The 19920-nt window shown below is 48.9% G+C and overlaps 1 protein-coding gene across 4 annotated transcripts in view; it reads right to left on the bottom strand.

Annotated features, from left to right (window-relative positions):
* The window catches only part of RPH3A (rabphilin 3A), a 90869-nt gene that overhangs the window by 29736 nt on the left and 41213 nt on the right, over nucleotides 1-19920 (bottom strand). For all 4 annotated transcript variants that reach the window (XM_073223562.1, XM_073223561.1, XM_073223560.1 and 1 more), the window contains 3 exons: nucleotides 15091-15237; nucleotides 1606-1735; nucleotides 285-371 (listed from right to left, as the gene is read on the bottom strand). In XM_073223562.1, coding sequence (XP_073079663.1) covers nucleotides 285-371; nucleotides 1606-1735; nucleotides 15091-15237 — 364 coding nt within the window. The remainder of the gene's footprint in view (nucleotides 1-284; nucleotides 372-1605; nucleotides 1736-15090; nucleotides 15238-19920) is intronic.

Genomic DNA, 19920 nt, shown 5'->3' with positions numbered 1-19920 from the left:
TGGATATGAAGTGTAAGATACCACTTCTTAGATGTGGTGTGCTCCATACTGCTAAGCAGAGAAAAATCCCATAAGTGGGAGGGGAGAAAAAAATACATTCAAACATCTGGGGACTGTTCTTGTGTGCACAGCTGAGCTGGTTCCTTTCATACCAACCCTTAAGACCCATGCCTGACCAGGTTCCCCAGATCTCAACTGCCACCCTGTTTTAGTTCCAACAAAGAAGGGGGAGATAGACAAAGAAAGGAGGGTGCTCCAGAAGCCAATGGGACCAATCCACTCACCTCTCTTTGCTCAATGCAGATTTTGCAGAGCCACACAGAATGAGGACGATTGTTGGAGGTCTCCACCCCACACTTGGTGCAGACATTCTGGGGACAAAACATAGCCAGTGCACGCTCAGATATGCTAGACCCTGAGCTGCCAGTGATCAGGGAAGCAGCCAGGAAGGATAGCAATAGAGCCCTATTTCCTTTTGGTGGATGTAAGGATATTGAACTCTCTTTTTCTTACCCCCTCCCATGATCAAGGCTGGTTAGAAGTTCCAATCTGAATCTTAATTTCCAACAACAAGAACTGGAGTCATTCTCAAGCACTAGATAAAGGAATTTTCCAAGAGTCCCTGTGGGCTCTGAGTTTTCAGGAGATCACTGACATGATTTTTCAAGAGGAAAGGCCATATACTTATTTTGTTTATGAATTTGTTTCTTCTTTCTTTCCCAAAGGAACATGAGACATTCTAGACTATGGCTACAGGTTCCACTCTTCAAGGAGAAGGAAGTTACCTGAGTAAATGCCATGACAATGTGATAAAACATATACTTTTGGCTAAGTTTCCTGGCAGCCAAGACAAATAAGAAGATCTTATAGGTCACAAGATTCTCACTTTCTGGTTGGCTGCAGCAGACAAGCATTTTGCAATAGATAAACCTTCTTTGTTACTCCATTCTGAGTGCTAAATGAGACCCCAAGCAGGAGATGCCACGTGACATTCTGGATGTCTCCATTGGTTTGCTCCCCTGAAATCCTTTCCTGGGAATCAGGCAGACCCAAGGACAGTTGTATCTATGTCTTAGAATTGGCAGGTGCAGACAGCTTGAACAGAGGGTGCAGAGTGGAGAAAGCACAGGCAGACAACCCTTCAAGAATGGATAACCAAGAAGCCCAGTGGTTCTAACTTGGCTGGAGGGGCTTTCTAAGACGTGTGTACCATAACCCAGAGTCGTTGGTTAAGCTTCCATGCACACACATGTGTAAAGAGGTGCCCAGCATGCTCTTTAGCTTGACACATTACAGCTAAGCCACAACCAGGACACTTGCAGGCTCAACCATAGCGCATGTCCTGCCTAAGTCTCCCAAGTTCATCCTGGATGGAGCTGAGCTCCAAGGGAACAGAAGGATCAGAATGACTTCCAGGAGAGAAACAAGATCAGGGTTGCCTTGGAAGACAGCTGGCATGGGAGCATCCCAGAGGCAATCATATTCTGGCAACTAGTGTTCAGGAGCCAAGCTCCATCCCCAAGACCCAGGGCCTCCCAAGCTGGAGCTCAGACCTAGCCCCTCTGCATGTGATGAGCAGGGAAGCAGAGAAGAGGGTGACGATACCTTCTTACAGTCCTCACACACCACGCAGGCAGAGGCCAGCATCCCCAGCTGCTCTCCACACAGTATGCAGCGGTTCACCCCGTCCCCGGCCACATTCTTCTTCATGTTCTCCAGACGGTCCACCAGGCGCCTGGAAGCAGAGACAGAGTGATGACCTTAAAGAACCAGGGAGCCCTGGACTCTCCCACGGTGTCAGGCCGATGGGCTTAACCTTCTCCGAATCCTGGCCTCTTGAGTATCTGATGATGACTGTGGGACCCTTCCTCAGAAAAAGGCCCATGAATATGAAGTTCCAATGTATTCTCAGAACACCAGAGAATCCAAATCCTGCATCTCCCACCTTTTCTATCGATTCCAGATTTAGAACCTTGTCTAGTCTTTGCCATCTCATGTGACTTCCTCTGCAGAAACTGCCTTCTGAGCTCCACATCTGTGTATTGACTTGTCTACACCCTGTCTTCACTTGGATGTCTTCACGGCCATCTCAAACTTGTGCTTTCAGCTGAACTCTTCATCTTGGCTGCTCTCCAGTCCCATCCCTAGCATAGCTACTCCCATTCTCAGAAAATGACAAGACTGTCAGCTAACCTACTCTAACCAGAAAGCTGGGGGTCTTCCTTGACCACCTGCTCTTCTGATAATGATCCAACCAAAAGCTATGGCATCTACCTCCCTAACATTTCTGGAATCCACCCATTTGTCTCCATTACATGAATCTCACCCATCTCCCCTCGATGACTGTAGTAATCTCTTAATTGTCTTTCTTAATACAAGCCATGGCCTTCTATAGTCTGCTCTCCCCACCACAGCCATAGTGATGATACTAAAACATAAATCTGATCATGTCACTCCCTCTTCACTTTAAAACCTTCAGCTGGTTCCCATTCCATGGCGCTTCCTTGACCCTCTGTGGCCTGGCCTCAGGTGAAACCGGTAACCTCTTTCCCCCTGGTCTTCCTTTTGATACTCTAGTTAGTGGCTCTCTAAGTGTGATTGCCAGGCCCTCTGCGTCAGTGTCACCTGGGAACTTGTGAGAAATGCACATTCTTGGGCTCCACTCAGAGCAACTGAATCAGAGACTATGGGGTTGGAGCCCAGAAATCTGTTGCAACAAGCCTTCTAGAGGATTCTGATGCACACTCGAGATGAGAACCACTATGCTGGTCACATTGGTCTTTGAGTTCCAGTTGTCCTGCCTCAGTACTTTTGCACTTCTGTTCCTTAATGCCTGAAATACAGCCCTCCTCCATAGCTGTGATCCCCCCACCCTCTCTCTCTCTCTCTCATGCACACACACACACACACACACACACACACACACACACACACACACTTTTACACTTTTCCTGCCTAGAATTCCCCTTAAACTTCAGATTGTAGTTGAAATATCACTTTCTCTTAGAAGCCCTCTTTGACCACCCTTTTTATTTACTCTCATAGCAATGCTGTACTTCTTCACAACATTAGTCTCTCTGTAATTGTGAGATTATCTACATTAAATAACTAATTAATTGTGAGTGCATCTCTAGCTGCTCCTCTGGACTATGGGCTTCCTTGGGCCAGGGACCTTGTCTGTTATGTTCCTGCTCTGTTCCCAGGACCAGAACAGTGCCCACATGATGGCTGAATCACTGAATGAATGAGGGCAGCCTATTTCCCACATTTTTATCCAACAAAAGCAAGCTGGGTTGAGTATCAAGTAATGTATGATCACAGCTTATACTTATATAGCATTTATATGCCTGGCATGCTATGAAGTTTTTTGCCCCCCAACCCTAGGAAGTAGGCAGTTATACCATTTTACAGGTGAGGAAAGTGAGGCACAGGGAAGTTAAGTGACTTGCCCAATGTCACACAGCTAGGAAGTGGCAGAGCCAAAACTAGAACCCAAGTTTCATGTGCATTACACTGCTGCTTCTCTAACTTAATGTGCACACCCGGGCATCTTGTCAGAATGCAGATTCTGAAGCACCAGGTCTGGGGTAGGGCCTGAGATGCTGCATTTCTAGAAAGCTTCCACCTGGTGCTGCTGGTCCCCAGGTGTACTCTAAATAGCAAGGCTACCTAACAATATAACCTGTAGGCATCCTTGTGATCTCAGGTAGGTTTGGGACACTTCTCACCAGCTTAAAGTAAGTCATCTCCTTGCTTTTACAAGACCTATTGTTCCCATTCCAGCCACAGTCACTTCACACAGACGGCTCTGGACCCCGCCCGCCCCTCCATAAGCAGGTCCCAGCTGTGGACACGGCAGGTGTGAGAACCGCTGGGATGGGGCTTGGGCATCGCAGGCCCCAGGAGGCCCCAGGCAGCCCTGCCTGGCAGCCATCTGATGCTACTCCCCCTCTAGGACCCCTCGCCTTTGCCATTCTCTCAAAGTGCTCTGACTGGCAATGTTGTAAATAACAACTTCTCCCTTTGTGTTCCATTTAACAGAGCCGCTCTGCCCAAGAAACAGCGAAAAGCAGCCTGTAGGTTTGGGAGCCTCCGCAGTGACCCGGGTCAGGCAGAGCCGCTCAGGGAGGCAGATGCACAGAGTCAAAGGCTACACGCTCCTCCTTTCCTCATCTTCCTCTTCCTGCACCCCTTCCTCCCTGTTCCTCTAGAAACTGATTTTATAGGATGATGGCGGGTGGGAGCAGTAACCCGGAGTGAGCCCCATCTAAGGTCTCAGAACACCTAGAATAACAATAGCCGATGTTTACTGGGCACTTACCACATGCCAGGGGCACAGATCAGCACTCACGTGGATTTCCTGAATTCCTTCCAGCCGCACCTAAGCTAAGGACTATCCTTGTCCCCATTCCGCAAATAGTTAAGATGGAGACACAGAGAGGTTAAGTGATTTACCCAAGTCGCACAGCTGGGAGGTGGAGAATTCTAGATGCTGAAAGGCCCATTAACATGCATTGTACTGGGAGCGTGTCATTAGCTTCTATCAGTGGCAGCAAATGGCATGGAAAAACAACAGATGTAGATCATTATTTGGATGTCTCAGCTCAGGGACCCTTGTTATTTGTGAATTCAGAACAGACCAATAAAGGGAGAAGCATGTGGGGTGAAGATGGGCAGACCTCCCTTCTCTGTTTGAAGATCAGGAATGAACAGAGGGTTTCCTGCAGTCCATCCGTCGGGACACCCTCTCGGTTGCCCCAAATACTAGAGACTCAACACGGAGGGCCCCACCAGCCAAAGAGTATAAACTTGGAAATAAAACTTCACAGGAAGCTAAGTCAATATTATGTCATGGAAGACAAGGAGCCATGGTGATAAAACAATTCAGCTTCTTCACCCCATATGCCTCATGGAAGATTCTCACAACTCACAATGTATGTCAATCACTCAGAGAGCATTGAAAAGAAGTACACAATGCATGGGGCCCCAGCTTCTCAGCTATGGATCTGGGGAAGCCCAGATGCCAACATCGCAGACCATGGCCCTGCTGAGAGCCCCTGCATGGAGGGATGGTCCCCAAATGCATGGTGTCTCCAAATCACCTACAGAGAGTGTTTGACATTCAGACAATGATTCTACGGGGCTGGGGCTGGGCAGGGGAATCTGCATTTTGAAGTGGCTCGACTGTGTGATCCTGATGCTGGTGAATTCTTGGCTACACTTTGAGAAATGCTATCGTCAGGAAGGAAGCAGGAGGGCAAATCACATGGGAAAATGTTCTCCTTGTTGCGTTCAGTAGGGGAAAAGAACCCAGGATGGACAATTGTGATCAGGGTATGACTTTGGGTTTAGAACATGCTCATTTGAACATATTCACTGGACAAAAAAAAAAAAATTAGAAAGGAAACACACCAAAATACTCATAGTGATTATCACTGGGTAGTGGGAATATAAGCAACTGTTATTTTCTTCTTTAACACTTCTCCACCTCCCTCCTCAAGGGAGCTGGACTCCTTTACCATTTCTTAACTTTAGCATGTCTAGCTTTATATCAGGAGAAAAAGTGCATTTTTGAAGATAAAGAACAGGTAAGCCAAGGGTTAAAAGATGCAGGTTTGATTCCTACCTTTTATTCAGTCAATGACCTTGTAGCGCCTCTGCTCTGAGTCCCCTTTCCCCAGACTATAATGTGAGAGGTTAGATGAGATGCACCTCACGCTTCCCCTCCTGGCCAACATTCAGGGATTCTCAGACCCCGAGGCTGAAACAGAAGATGTCCCTGGTGTTCTGAAATGGAAGGTTCCTCACTGCCTAAGAGAGGACCTGTCTCCTTTGGCAGCCTGTTTGTTTGCCTGTCTAATGTCTCCACATTAACTGCCCAATTAGCTGGACGCTCTAAGTGGCTGTCACTCTCTACTTATGTTTTTACATGCCTGATTAACTTTATGACTACTGCTCACACCTCACATCCAGGAAACATCCATCACCAGGCTGCGCGCTCAAGGGGAGCCTTTGGTTACCCAGTGAAGTTGGGTGGGCACCTTCCATTTCCCAGGATGCTCCCAGAGGCACCAGAAAGGGTACATCCCCTCTGGGCAGCGACCAATGACCTACGGAAGTGGTGGGAAGTGGATTCTCAGCTTGGTCTGACCTTGCCCTTCAAATGGGTGCAGATGGGCTACTCCAAATGTTTATGGAGCACCTACCACACGTCAAGCAGACAGTGAGAACCCAACAGGGAACAAACCAGAAGCCGTTTCCAGCCTCAGGGAGTGGCCTCTAGCAAGGAACTCAGATACTTTAAATAACCACGCAGATCATCGTGATTACACTCAGCCTCAGCACTCCGAAGAACAGTTTTGGGCAGCTAGGAGAATGCACAAGAGGGGACATAAATGGTCAAGATGGGGCCTCAGAGAAAGTGACCATTGAGTTGAGACCTGATGATAAAGAGGAGCTGACCCAGTAAAGAGGATGAGGAAACACCCTGGAAGAAGAGGAAACAGCATGTACAAAGGACCTGAGAGGCACTCAGCATAGCTGGTGGGTTAGATGGTGGGAGACAAGCCTAGGGAAGTAGGCAGGGGCCATCCCATGCAGGTCTTGAGTCTAAGAATGATGGCACAGCATCAAAGGGCTTTATGTAGAAGGCATTCAACTTGCCGTCTTTTGAGACATAAGAACAAAGCCCTTGGAACGCTCAGAGCAGTGAGAGGTTCAGGCACTGCAGTGGTTCCTGAATGTGACAGACTTTGCCTACACATGGGTTTGGACCAGGTTCCTTGAAACTACAAGATTTTCCCAAATGGGCCTAACTTAGTAGTGATAAAAGAGCACCCTAACAGGAGGGCTATGAAATGCCAACTGGCTCTCTTTCTACCTGCTTCACATCCGAATCAGACTTCAGCCTCCTCTCCAGAGCAAGGTTTAGGCAACTCCTCTCTGCCTGGCTCTGGATGTCCAAGAAGTCTAGTTCTGGACTCTGTGAGATCCCAGTCGTCTTCTCCAGGTGCTCCCTCTCAGTCAGGAAAGTGTGGACTCTTTATGTGTATGTGCACACGTACATGCATATGCATACACACACACACACACACTCACACTTTCAATATTTATCAATTTAGATGGTTACAATGCAAGGGTTTGGGTGTGGAAGGGCTTGCCTGGGTCCTTATCTGGACTTTGCTACTTCTTGGCTCTGTGACCCCAAGAAACTTACTTAACCTTTCTGAGCCTCCATTTTTCATTAGGGAGAACAAAGTCCTTACTTCTTAGGATTATTGCAAAGATAAAATTAGAGTGTAAAATGCCCAGAACCTGGTAACTACTCAATAATGGCTGCTGCTCATTATTTCTTCAGGAAATTTGTGGCTTTTATAACTCCCTGTATTCACACTTTTCCTATGTAGCCAAGGTGCTATAATCTGCGCATGAAATGCATCTTTCTAAAGCTTTTCAAGGAGCTGTAGTGACTAGGGATTGACAAGGCTCATGTGCCCATCTCTAAATACATACACACAGATGGCACATGGACCCACATATGAACACTTGCCCACAGGCACACCGGTAGAGGCATATGTGCATTTGTCCCTGTGAACAAGGGCACACACATGCACACACACATGCACATGCATGTGGTCAGTACCTACATGCAGAACACATCTCCAAAAGCCTAGCTGTGCATTCACCATCCTTGTAGAGAGCCCAGTTCCCATTGGCTGACTTCCGCAGACAAGGTTATAAGCTAAACAGAGGACTGACAATGCTTGTTTGTTAAGCTCAGCCTCCTTCCAGAAGTCTAAATGGGCCACTGAAACATTCAGGCAACCACTGATCTTTCAGACGGGTATTGCTGCAGGGTCTCAACGCTGAAGAGGAGGCTAATGGAGGTACAACTGCGCGAGGAGGTAGGCTTAATGTGGCATGCTGCAGAGCCGAGGAAGACGCCCCACCTGTCAAGGTGTGATGGGTTTATGTGCAGTTCCTGAAACCAGGAGGCAATGGCGAAAAGCTGGGATGGCACCACTGAATGGGATGGGGCCTGAGCAACTAACTGCCTTTAGAGCAGCCGTTGACCATGATTACACAACATTCACAAACATGCGGCACAGTGAGAGGGGATGCCACGCTGTCTCTCCATCTCCCTCCTTCTCTCCCACGTGCGCACAAGCCATCAATTCCAGAATCATGCTGTTTCCCCTTACCCTAATTGCCAAGTGTGGGATATTACCATCAAGTTTATTAGACTTGGCATTTTCTGAAGTCAAAATCATGCCATCTGCTGTGGACGGGGACATGGCTGCTCTGATGGAAGCTTGCCTGGGACCCCAATGCCAGGGCCTCTCAGCAACCTGTCCTTAAACGACTGAGCTGCTCTGCTGTGAAGCCATTCAGCTGGCAGGTGGGGTGTGCATTTCAGACTCATTAATTCTCACTATTGTTTATTACTGTCACCATCCAGGGAGCTGTGGATTTATTCTCTCTCCTTGATGGATTGGTGGATGGGATTCCTGCCTGGGCCTCAGCACTTTGGGGAGGGGGTCACCCCAGCTCAGACTTGGAGCCAAGACAGAAAGAGAGCTAGAGGACTCAGCCAAGCTTAAGTGTGTAGTCAATCCCAGGCAAGGTTCTGGGTCATTATAAACCCAGCAATAGTAATAGTTTCCACAAGCTGTGGCAAGTACTTTATATGCATTGTTTTCATTGAGCCATCTACAACCTGCGAGATCAGTTCTATTACTCACTCCCATTTTACAGATGGGGAAACTGAGGCACACAAAGGGAAGTCACTTACCCAAGGGCACAGAGCCTGCAAGTGGCAGAGATGGGATTGGAGGCTAAGTCTAGCTGCCCATGCTGTCACCTGCTTTAGGAGAATGGAGTCTATTACATCTCAGTGCTTATGGTTAGGGCTCTTTTTAACCCCTCCACCTGCCCTTCCCTGGCATAGAAAGTACAGCTGAGAGAATGTGGTGCTGGGGCCCAGGGTGGGGCAGTGCGAGGGTCGCTGCAGTGGAGAGGAACAACTGTCCCGTGGAAGGAGGAAGTGTGTGAGACTGAGCCCAGGGACCTGAGTTACCCTGTAAATTACTGACTTCCCTAAACCCCTGAAGCCATTTGTCAGTTGGCTTCCCTGGCCGCACCCCAAAAGGCAATAGGATAAAGTGCACACAGATTCCAGTTTAAAGTCTCTTCTGGCCATGTAAAGGCTTGTGTGCCCCTGGGCGAGGGTTTTAACCTCAGAGAGCTTCAGTTTCCTCAGCTGTAAAGCAGAGACAATAGTCTGTCTCTTTGCAAAGACATTATGAGGATTAAGGGAAATACAATGTATTTGAAAGCTCCTTGGCAGTGCTTGGCAATAAAGACTTGCCTCTCTCTAAATATAGAATAGCAGAATAAGACTTTAACTATGGAGCCAGCCAGCCTAGGTTCGTAATCCCAATTCTATCTCTTGTTAACCTGGGCAAGTGGCTAAACCTCTCTGTGCCTCAGTTTCCTCACCTGTAAAATGGGAATGATAATAATGTGGCCTAACACGTAGGGCTGCTGTGAAGTTACACAAATGAGTCTATGTAAAGCTCTGAGTGCAGTGTCAGCACGTGGTGCTTTGTTAGAGTGGCCTGTTGTTACTGTTTCCCATCAGGTGGGCATGTGCAGGAAAATCCTCAAGTCTGCTTCTTCTCCCTTTTGTGAACCCCCTGACACAAGGGCTAGTGCAGTGGTTCTCAGCAGGGGGTGACCTGGCCCTTCAGGACCCGTGTACCAAGTCTGGAGATATTTTGGGGTGTTACAGCTAGGTGGGGGAGGAGGGGGTCACTGCAGGCATCTAAAGGGTGGGAACCAGAGATGCTGCTCAAAACTGCAATGCCCAGGACAGCTCCCACCTTAAAGACTTATCTGTGTCCAAATGTAGATAGTGCTGAGGTTGAAAAACCCTGGACTGGAGGGACCTGGGGACCACTTGGTCCAACTCCCCATTTTACAGATGAGATCTGGGAGTCCAAGAGGTTGATGCGATTCAGGGAGAGGCTTAGGGTTTAGGGTTCATCCAATGTTCATTCATTCATTCATTCTCTTTTATGCCAGGCACTGGGATACTTAAGCAATTAAGAAGACTTCCACATTGATCTTATACAAACAGATTCTGTCAAAGTATTCAGGCTTAGGACATTAGAAAGCACCGATCCAATCCCTGGATACTACTCAGAAGTTCTTAACATCAGGGGGTTCAGAGTCCCCTCAAACCTGATGAAATCTATGTATATTTCCTCTCAAAAAATCCACACAGATACATGCATAAATGTGTCTGTAATATAAAGATGCCACAACCCTCCTGAATTCTTCCCATAGAACACCTAGGACTCTAGGTCATAAAAATGGTGGTGGTTGGGGGTGGGGGGCCCTCCTTTAGAGAGAGGAGAGTGACCAGGCTTATTGTCAGCCTGTCAAACCACAGGAAAGATGACCACCTAATTAAATGTGACAAGTTCCAAGTATTATTACTTACTTCTCCCTCTGTCCACATTTTGGAAAAATTCTGTGCCAAAAATAGAGGGGATGGTGGAACTGGGATGGGGAGGTGATAGGAATCCAGCAGATTCTGACAACAGGTCTTCCTGTGTCTTTCTAACATCTCCTCCATCACAGTATCTGGACACCAAGGTTAATGACAAATCCTAATTACTTTTTTGGGCCCATCTGTTTAGGGAAGTTGACTTTGAATGGAAGCCACCCCACTGCCTGGCCCTTCGCAGGCAGGATATGTGAGCCAATGCCTTTGAGAGGCTCTGGACAGAAAGAAATATAAGGATGCAGAGGGACCTACCACTGGAAAAAAAACAAAACAAAGCCCCAAACCACAAACTTTCCAGGAAAATGTTTAATTCCTGACTTAATACAGTCTAAACATCCTGTGGACACCCCATGGGCATCTGTCCAACTCTCAGAGGCCCTTTTCACACTCAGGAGAAGCACTCAACAGCTATGTTTGTAGAACCTGGCACCTCTGGCCACAGCTGATTGGACAAGAGGTAGGTGCTCGAGGTGAGCTGAACCAATCAGTTCCTTCCCTGCGAGTCTGGAATTAGGACTAAGAGGAGCTGTAAAACCAGGGAGGTATAGCATGGGAGTATTTTCAGACACATGGGAAAGGGAGCATGAGCCTAGGCTGTGTTTCCGCCCTTGGATCCCTTGAGATACTCTGAATCTTTATATTAAATTCCCTTTTTTGAGTAATATGGTAGAATCTCCAAAGATGGCCTCCATTAACACCTTCATTCCCTGGTGGGGTAAATCCTTCTTCCACAAGGAGAAGGGGCCCATTTCCCAAGAAAGAGTGGTGGAGGGATGCCCTACCAGTTTAAGACCTAGCTATTAAGAACCCTGGAAACTTCCACCTTCGCTCTCTTGAGAGCCAGCCGCCATGTAAAGGAGCTCAGGCCAAACTTCTGAATAAAGAAAGAGCCCACGGAGAGGGCTACAAAGAGAAACTGTGGCACAGCCATGGGAGTGGAGCCTTCCTGGCCCTTCCAGTCCAGCCCAGCCAACAGATGAATGACACTGAGGGTGCTCCCCCCGCCCATGCCACCTGGAGCAGAAAACCTGCCCAGCAGAGCCCTGCCTGAGTTTTCAACCCGCAGAATGATGAAAAATAATATACTGATTGTTGCTTTGAGTCACGTGGCTCTGGGGATTTGTTATGCAGCAAGAGATAACCAAAACAAAACTCACTGGAATTGATCTCCTTTCTTGCAGGCAGAGTGTCCTAATAATAGAAAGTCTGTAGCCATCAGGGCATGCAAAATAGACTCTGAGATCCCACTTAGTGCTTGAATAAGGAATGTTGTGGGTGGGTGGGGGGAGAGGCTGTTTAATGAGTTTCCCTTTTGGCCGTTGTCTTTCCCTGTGGGGATGCTGAGAAGAGCAGAGCTGGGTTGTGTGGCCAAGAGGTGATGAAGGTCTAGGCAACTCCTTGGCCAGCAGCAAAGAGGCTCCAGGGAGGGCAGCAGCTCTGGGCTGCTGCACGGCCTGTGGCTCCAGAGAGGCAATGCTTCCTGGGGAGGCCTGTGGGCAATTCTCCCCAGAACTCTTAGTGTGCACCCCAGTTCAGGCAGCTTTGGAAGTTCAAACAGGTTAATGCAATCTGGAAGAAAGCCCTGGGTCAGCCCAGAAGGGGCTCCAGCTTCTAGCTCCCTTAATGTCCCCTCCAAAGATGAGCTTTAAAAATTTCCATGTTCTGCAGGGTCTAAGAGGGACCAGGTCTTCAGCAAAGACACCTGATAGTTAACCGTAAAATTCTAGAGTGGCCAGTGGGAGAGTGTGTGTGCGGGTGTAGTACCTCAGCTATATGTGGCCTTTGCAAGTGATTTGACCTCTCTAAGCTTATTTCCTCACCTGCAAAATGGGGACAATATAAACACCTACTTGATAGGGTTCAGAAAAGCAGGAAGTGTGGGTAGAATGGGAATGAGGGCACATTTTAGCACAAAGGACACAAACAGCGTTGAGTTGGGCTCTGGCGAGGGTACTGGAGAACGCAGGCCACTGGAAGGGCTCCAGGAAACGCAGCCAGAGTGCCCGGGGCTGCCCTCCTCACTCTGGCAGAAGGCACACCATCTCAGCAGAGGGACGCTCTGTCACCACGGGCTTGGCCCAGCTTCCCCGGAGGCCTCTGAAGTCTTCTTCAGGGACGTCAGGGGCTGCTGGAGTTCCAGGGCTTGCCAAATAGCAGTCTTGGGGGCATAATTCTAGAACATAGGCTTTGGCTAGTGTCAAAAACAGATTTCTCAGCAAATTCATAGTTAAATGATTGCCACCACTTATTGAGCGCGCACTCTGTGCCAGGCACCATGATAATCCTTTGCATGCTAATTAAACACTCGTTGAGAAGTATGTGCTAATATACTGTCCTCATTTTGCAGATGAGGAAACTGGGACACAAAGAGGTAAAGTGGTTGACCTAAGATCACATGGACGGTAAACGGCAAAGCTGGAATCTGAATCTGGTCTCCCCAACTCTGGAGCCCCAGTGATTAAGCACTAAGCTATCCTACCATATCACCAGGTTAGCTGAGGCTATATGACAAGACATGGAAGACAAGGCAGGGGTCCCATCTATCCTGTTTCTAGAATATTCAAGATGGAATCTGCTCAGTCCACAGGGACACCCTGAACTGTACCTGCAGAGACAGCCCAGAGGCTACATTTGTACCACATGGCCAGCACCCTAGGCCACCGTTCATTGGATGACAGATAGCACCTGACATAAACCAGTCAGTCAGAGTGCCTTCCCTGGGAATTTGGATCCTGGACTAGAAAATTCTAAACTCTCCGCCTCTTGGCCGCAAGAGCTATAGAAAGAAATTGGGGGCAGCATCATCTGCCATGTTCACTCATTCACTCAATAAATAACTTACTGCACACCTACTGTCTACCAGGCTCTGGGGATTCAGTGGGGAATAAAGCAGGCAAAAATCTCTACTCTCAGAATCTTATAATCTAACAGGGACAGAAATACACTGGTAAAACTAAATACATAAACTATAAAATATGTTATCTGGTGGTGAGTGTTGTGCTGGAAAGAGGCTGAGAGGGGAGCTCTTGCTTCCAGGTGTTTACCTCCGACATCCATCTCCTCCTTCCCACATGGCTGAGGCCCGTTGTTGGGTGAAGTGAAAACAGACACGCACACAGGCACGTGCAAGACCTCCAGCCTGGACAAGCCCACTCCTGACAGAGCTTTATAAAAGCAAAATTAAAGAAGCAACCTCCCGAGAAAGCTGACGGAGGGCCTCCTAAGTAGCTGCCACGGGCCGTGGTGGGCATCTGTTGCTTGTCAGTGGCAGCCCTCCCGTCCCCAGCCAGCCTGGAGTAAAATTATTTACACGGGCTCAAATCAAAGGCATCCACTTCCTGCGTGTTCATAACATCATTTTCCCCCCAAAGCCCTCGTTAACCCCTAGGTGAGTGTGTGAGTGGGGAGCTAAACTGGCACCTCGTTGTCTAAATCCCTTGTAAGCCCTTGGCAAAGGCTGGCCCTGGCAGAAGGGTGGGGAGGGGCTTCCTGGCAACCCCTCCCATTTCCCATCTGATGCCCCAGTATTGGAGGATCCCCCCTCCCCCCGGCAGCCGAAGTTTCCACCCACAGACACACAACACAGTCGCCCCAGTTCCAGCTCCTCCCTGATCACCTGCGTGCGCCCCTCCTCCCTTCCCAAGTCCACCCCCACCCCTCCCTCTCTCTCCAGCACTGTCCTCACTGATTTTGTCACTCTCAGACACAGCTACACATCTTCCTTATAGCCCTTGCCTCTCTTCTCACATACATTTTTTAAGGCTCTGCCCACAAACCCCACTTTTTTCCCATCTTCTTACTGTTTACTAAACATGAAGTATTCCCAGGGCCTGGGCCAGGAACCTTACGTACATCGTTCCCCTTCCTACCTACAACCCTGGGGGCCAATTACTGTTGTTTCCCCCTGCTGCGAGTGAGCCAGCAGAGGGTCAGACAGGCAGAGCTGCGTGCCCAAGCCAGGAGCACACGGTAAGGTAAGCGGGCGGCCAGGATGGATCCCCAGGTTCTTCAAGTCCATGGCCACCAGGTTAATTTCCATTGTCTCCCTCTTTGGGGATTGATTTTTCCAATTGTCTTATTTACTTTCTTTCACATACTGTCCCTTAGACATCCTCTCTCCTTCTCCCTCGGCTATACATTCTGGCATCAACATAGCCAGTGTCTCTGGAACATATTTCTACGCAGGTGAGATTGGCTAAGACACCTGAGCCCACTGCCCCCTGCCAAGCCTCCAGCGACAAGCCCCCATCTCCCTGTGAGCAGACTCCCCTCTCCCAGCCTCAGTTCCCCTCCCCAGCCAGCCCCTGCCCACTCTCATTCTTTCTTTTTCCCGTCTTCCTGCTCGCCCACTGCATGGCATGCAACAAGGATTCCACTTCTGCCTGGGTGGGTGGCCTGGCGTGTCACAGATGACGGACCCCAGAGGTAGCCCTGCCCCATGCCAGCTCCCACCGTGTGCAGCACAGCCTCCTGGCCCCCACGCCTTGGCGCTCTCCGAATGCATGGAGTGCAACCCTCACCCAATTCGTTCCTGCTCCATCTCTTCCATTTTCTCAGCCCGAGCGATCACCCTGTTGATGATTTCCTTCTCCTCATCCGTCAGCTCTTCCTGCTTTCTCTGTCTGTCGGGCTGACCACTGGGATGGATGGGCCAGCCTGCCTGGAGCCTGAAAGGTAATTTGGGAAGGCGTGAGGCTGGAGAGAAAAGCCAGGAGGCTCTGGGGAGTGCGAGCTAGGCCCCAGGCCCTGGACTCTGGTAAACCTCGACTCTCATCTCTTCTGGGAGACTCTCCAGCTGGGAGACTCTGGGCCAAAGAACCACCTCTCGGCCTCTCAGTTTGCCCATCTGTGCAACAGGACACACATACTTCCCTCACAGGGCTCTGATGAGTTTATTTTTGTCAAGTGGCTGGCTCATGGTAGGCGCTGTGAGCTGCATTTGCAGAAAGCTCATGGAAACCCGGAGGGTAGTGGCGTTCTCAGGAAAAGGATCCAAAACAGTCACTGCCTATGGTTGGAATGGAAACAATTCTGGGACGGTGGTTGGAAGCCCTGGGTCCCAGGTTAATGCCAGACCCGGCCTGGCCCAGGTGTTTTGCTTGGGCTACAGATTTCTTAAAAAATGAATGTTAACTCATTGCCAACTAGGTTCATAAAAATCTCTTGATGTCACAGAAATACCCAGATTCCTAGCCTCAAAAGCTATTGTAGCATTTTGAGTTTCATCCTGTGGTCTTCTTGGCTTTTCTTGCTTTAAAAGCACATGTGCCTCACCTGGGTGGATGCAGGGTTAAACACTACTAGAAATTCTTGTCCCTGTTGGGGGAAAAAAAATCAGTAACTAGGAATCCTCAGGAGCCAGCACCCCATTAGCTGCCAGCTTCTATTACTTCCACTGCTCTAATCATGTCAGCAGGCATGAAATTGCCTTTTGACACTCAAAGTTGGAAATTAAAAGCCCGATCTTCCTCCCTCCCCCGCCTCCCCTTCCATCCTCCCAATTTAGAGGAGTTCAAAGCAGAGGGAAGCAGATGTCTGGGGGCCATGCGGGTGTGACCCGCCGGGGGAAGTGCTGGTGGAAACACACCTCTCCTTGGGGCAGGGGCCTCTGCCTGATGCTGCTCAGACCCTCCCACAGCTTCTCACTGATTTAGAATCAAACTCAGAACTAGATAGGGGGGGTGGTTGCACAGCATTGTGAATATGCTAAGTGCTATTGTGCACTTTAAAAATAAACAAAATAGATAAGCCTCTAGCCCAACTTATTAAGAGAAAAAGAGAGTCAACACAAATCAACATAATCAGAAATGAGAATGGAAAAGTCATGCCAGCTTCTATTACTTCCACTGCTCTAATCATGTCAGCAGGCATGAAATTGCCTTTTGACACTCAAAGTTGGAAATTAAAAGCCCGATCTTCCTCCCTCCCCCGCCTCCCCTTCCATCCTCCCAATTTAGAGAAGGAGTTCAAAGCAGAGGGAAGCAGATGTCTGGGGGCCATGCGGGTGTGGCCAGCCGGGGGAAGTGCTGGTGGAAACACACCTCTCCTTGGGGCAGGGGCCTCTGCCTGATGCTGCTCAGACCCTCCCACAGCTTCTCACTGATTTAGAATCAAACTCAGAACTAGATAGGGGGGGTGGTTGCACAGCATTGTGAATATGCTAAGTGCTATTGTGCACTTTAAAATGTACCTTAATGAAAATAACCCAGTCTTCCTGCCCATCTGTAAAGTCCCACCTGTTCCTGACCTGCCTCTCAATCTTTATTGGCCCCAACCCCCACCCTGACTGGGGGTGGGGGGTTCTCCCTTATCACTAGCCCTGGCCTCCCTGCTTAGTCTGAAACATGAAAACCTTATCTATGCCTCAGGGCCTTTGCACTTGTTGTTCCCCCAACAGGAGCACTTCTTTCCCCAGATCTTCCCATGGCTGGCTTCTCATCATTCAGATCTCGGCTTAAATGTCAACTCCTCAGAGAGGGCTTCCCTGACCTCCCTTGTCCAGGTTTGCTTTCTTCATTGCACCTGCCACTAGTTGAAAAAATCTTTAAAAAAAATTTTGTAGTTTACCTGTTTATTCCATTTCTTGCCCCCACCAGAATGTAGGTTCCAGGAGGGCTGGAGCCCCGTTTGTGTCACTATTGTGTCAATGGTATTTAGAATAATATCTGACAATGAGCCCAGAAAGGTTTTGAATAAAACATGGTCCCTTGTGGCCAAAAGGGATGTTAAATGTCTAATTATAAGTGTGAGCCATGGAAAGGCTGAAGCAATGGCAGTTTCTTAGTCTAGGGGACCAAGGAGCATTCTCTGACATCATTCTGGGGTCCTGATGGTTTACAGTGATACTGGCAAAGCTTAAATATGGAATTCTTTGTTTGCTCCATCACCTCCCAAAATCCCGGGAAGGGCCTCAGTAATGACCATGTAATCTCAAAAAGTTACAAAATCAAGATATTTTTGTCTTCTTTATCTTGAAGAGGGCCCCCTGAATTGCATAAGCTCCAGGCCCCACAAAGCTGGGGCTGGCCCCTGCTGAGACCTCAAAGATGAGCTGCAGTGAGTAAGGGGAAGGCAGAGGAAGACACTGGGCCTGCCACAGGGAATGAATGGTCTTTGCAAAGGAGAGAGAAGGAAGGGTGCCTGAGGAAGTAAAAGAAGAGCAATATGGCAGCCAGCCTGTAAGATGGTCCCCTAGGAGCCCTGTCTCCTGGGAGTCACACCCTCCCCACCGAATCCTGACTGGTCCCGTGTCACCAACTAAATACAGTGGAAGTGGCAATGTGTGGCTTCCAAAGGCTAGGTCATAAAAGGCATCACAGCTTCCATCTTGGTCTCTTGGATCATTCACTCTAGGGAAGCCAGACGCCATGTCATGAGGACACTCAAACATCCCTGTGGAGGGGCCCATGTGGAAGGGAACCAAGGCCCCCAGCCAACAACCAGCACCAATTTGGCAGCTGTGCAAACTTCCAGCCCTCATCAGATCCTCTGATCACTGCAACCCCAGCTGACATATGACTACAATGGCATGAGAAGCTGTACCAGAACCATCTAGCCCAAGCCACTCTCAAATTCCTACCAACAGAAATTGTGAGATGTAATGAGTGGTTGCTGTTGTTTAAGCCGCTAAATTTGAGGTGATTTGTTCAGCAGCATTAGATAACTGCAAAAACCAGCCCAGCTGGAAGATAAAGACAAGGTGGCATAAAGCCCCATCTGCATACAAGGGTCTGCATACATTTTCTATTCATAATACTGCATAACAAATTATTACAAACATATGGGCTTAAAACAACACACATTTATTATCTCACAGTTTCCATGTCAGGAGTCCAGGCTTGGCATCTCACAAAGCTGCAGTCAGGTGTCAGCTGGGCTGTGTTCTCATTTGGAGGTTTGACTGGCGAAGAATCAGCTTCCAGGAAAATTTGGGTTTTGGCAGAATTCATTTCCTAACAACTGGGTCAGGCCTTGGCTTTTGCTTGGCAAGAGGCCACACCCAGGTCCTGGAGGCAACCTGCCATCCCTAACCAAGTGGGGCCCTCCAGCTTCAGCCTGTGGGCTGCTTCCTTCATCATCCATGCCAGGTGAATCTCTCATTCCTGTTGACTGAGACAGAGTCTTATGTAACATAATGTAATTACAAGGGTGACATCCCATCCCCTTTGCCATACTCTATAGATTAGAAACACATCCCAGGTCCTGGCCACACTCAAGGTGAGGGGATTGCCTAAAAGCATGAACACCAAGAGGTGGGGACCACTGGGGATCACCTGAAAGTCTGTCTGCCACAGCCTCCCTAGCAGGGGTCCTTCTAGCCTTGCTTGAATGCTCCCCATGATGGAGACCTCACTCTCTGATAAGGCATCTGTGCCGTTCTGCTGGGAAGCTCTTCCTTATGCTGATATCCCTCAGCATGATGTTTCTTCCCATTACTGTTAAAGGCTACACTGGACTCTAGCATAATGAAGACCATCCATCCTTCCCAAAGAGCCGTATTCGTGGGAACTCTGGTTTCCATGGAAATGGATGTCTTGACTATCCCTATTCTTCTTTCCTTCAAGCCCACTTTTCCTCCTTCATTCTCTCCCATTTATTTCCTGCAAAGCAGCTCAGTGACCAAAGCACAGGTGAGATGCTGGTTGGACTTTGTACCCAGTGGAGACCCATCTAAGGGCATGTTCCTGCAGCTCACAATCTGACCGTGGGCTCAGGCAGCTGTGGGATAGCCCTAAAGCCAATGCCTCTCCCTGAACCTGTAACTCACTGGGGTCAGTGTGCACAGGAAACAGGTGCTGGGAGACATGCATGGCTCCAGACACACAAGAAGGGATGGGAACCCCAAGAGGGCCTGCCCAGGGTAATTGCCTCCATCTGCAAACAAGCAGAAGGCCTGCTGGAGGCTGCCGGCATCTCTCCAGACCCTTCCCCCTCCTCTGCTCCAAAACACACAGTTGACAAACAGCTCATCCAGTGTTTGAAAATGTCACCGATTGGTCTCAGTGGGGGCTCACAAGCCTCCTGTGGGTTTTCGTGTTTTAATTCCAAAAGCAAGCAGAGGGAAATGAGATGGTTTTTTAAACTAAAGCCTTTGCTCTCAAGGGAGAGAAGGGGCCTCTCTGGGCCTACCCTGGGGTAGGGATCATTGTGAGCATAGGGGCCTCAAGATTTCTCCTGTGACAGGATGGTGGCTCCCTTACCAAGGGGCTCTAGGCACAGGGTTCCAGCTCTGCATCCTTAAGACCAGAGTCCAGTATTGGGATCTTGTCAAAGACCAAAGCCATCTGATACACTCGGAGCATGGTATCCAATCCAGAAAGTACCCAGAGTGCCTACTGCACACCAGCCTG

Source organism: Manis javanica, chromosome 15 (assembly GCF_040802235.1).
Source record: "Manis javanica isolate MJ-LG chromosome 15, MJ_LKY, whole genome shotgun sequence".
Lineage (NCBI taxonomy): Eukaryota > Metazoa > Chordata > Mammalia > Pholidota > Manidae > Manis > Manis javanica.
The sequence above is the reverse complement of the archived record's forward strand: the minus strand, read 5'-3'. Positions and strand labels throughout refer to the sequence as shown.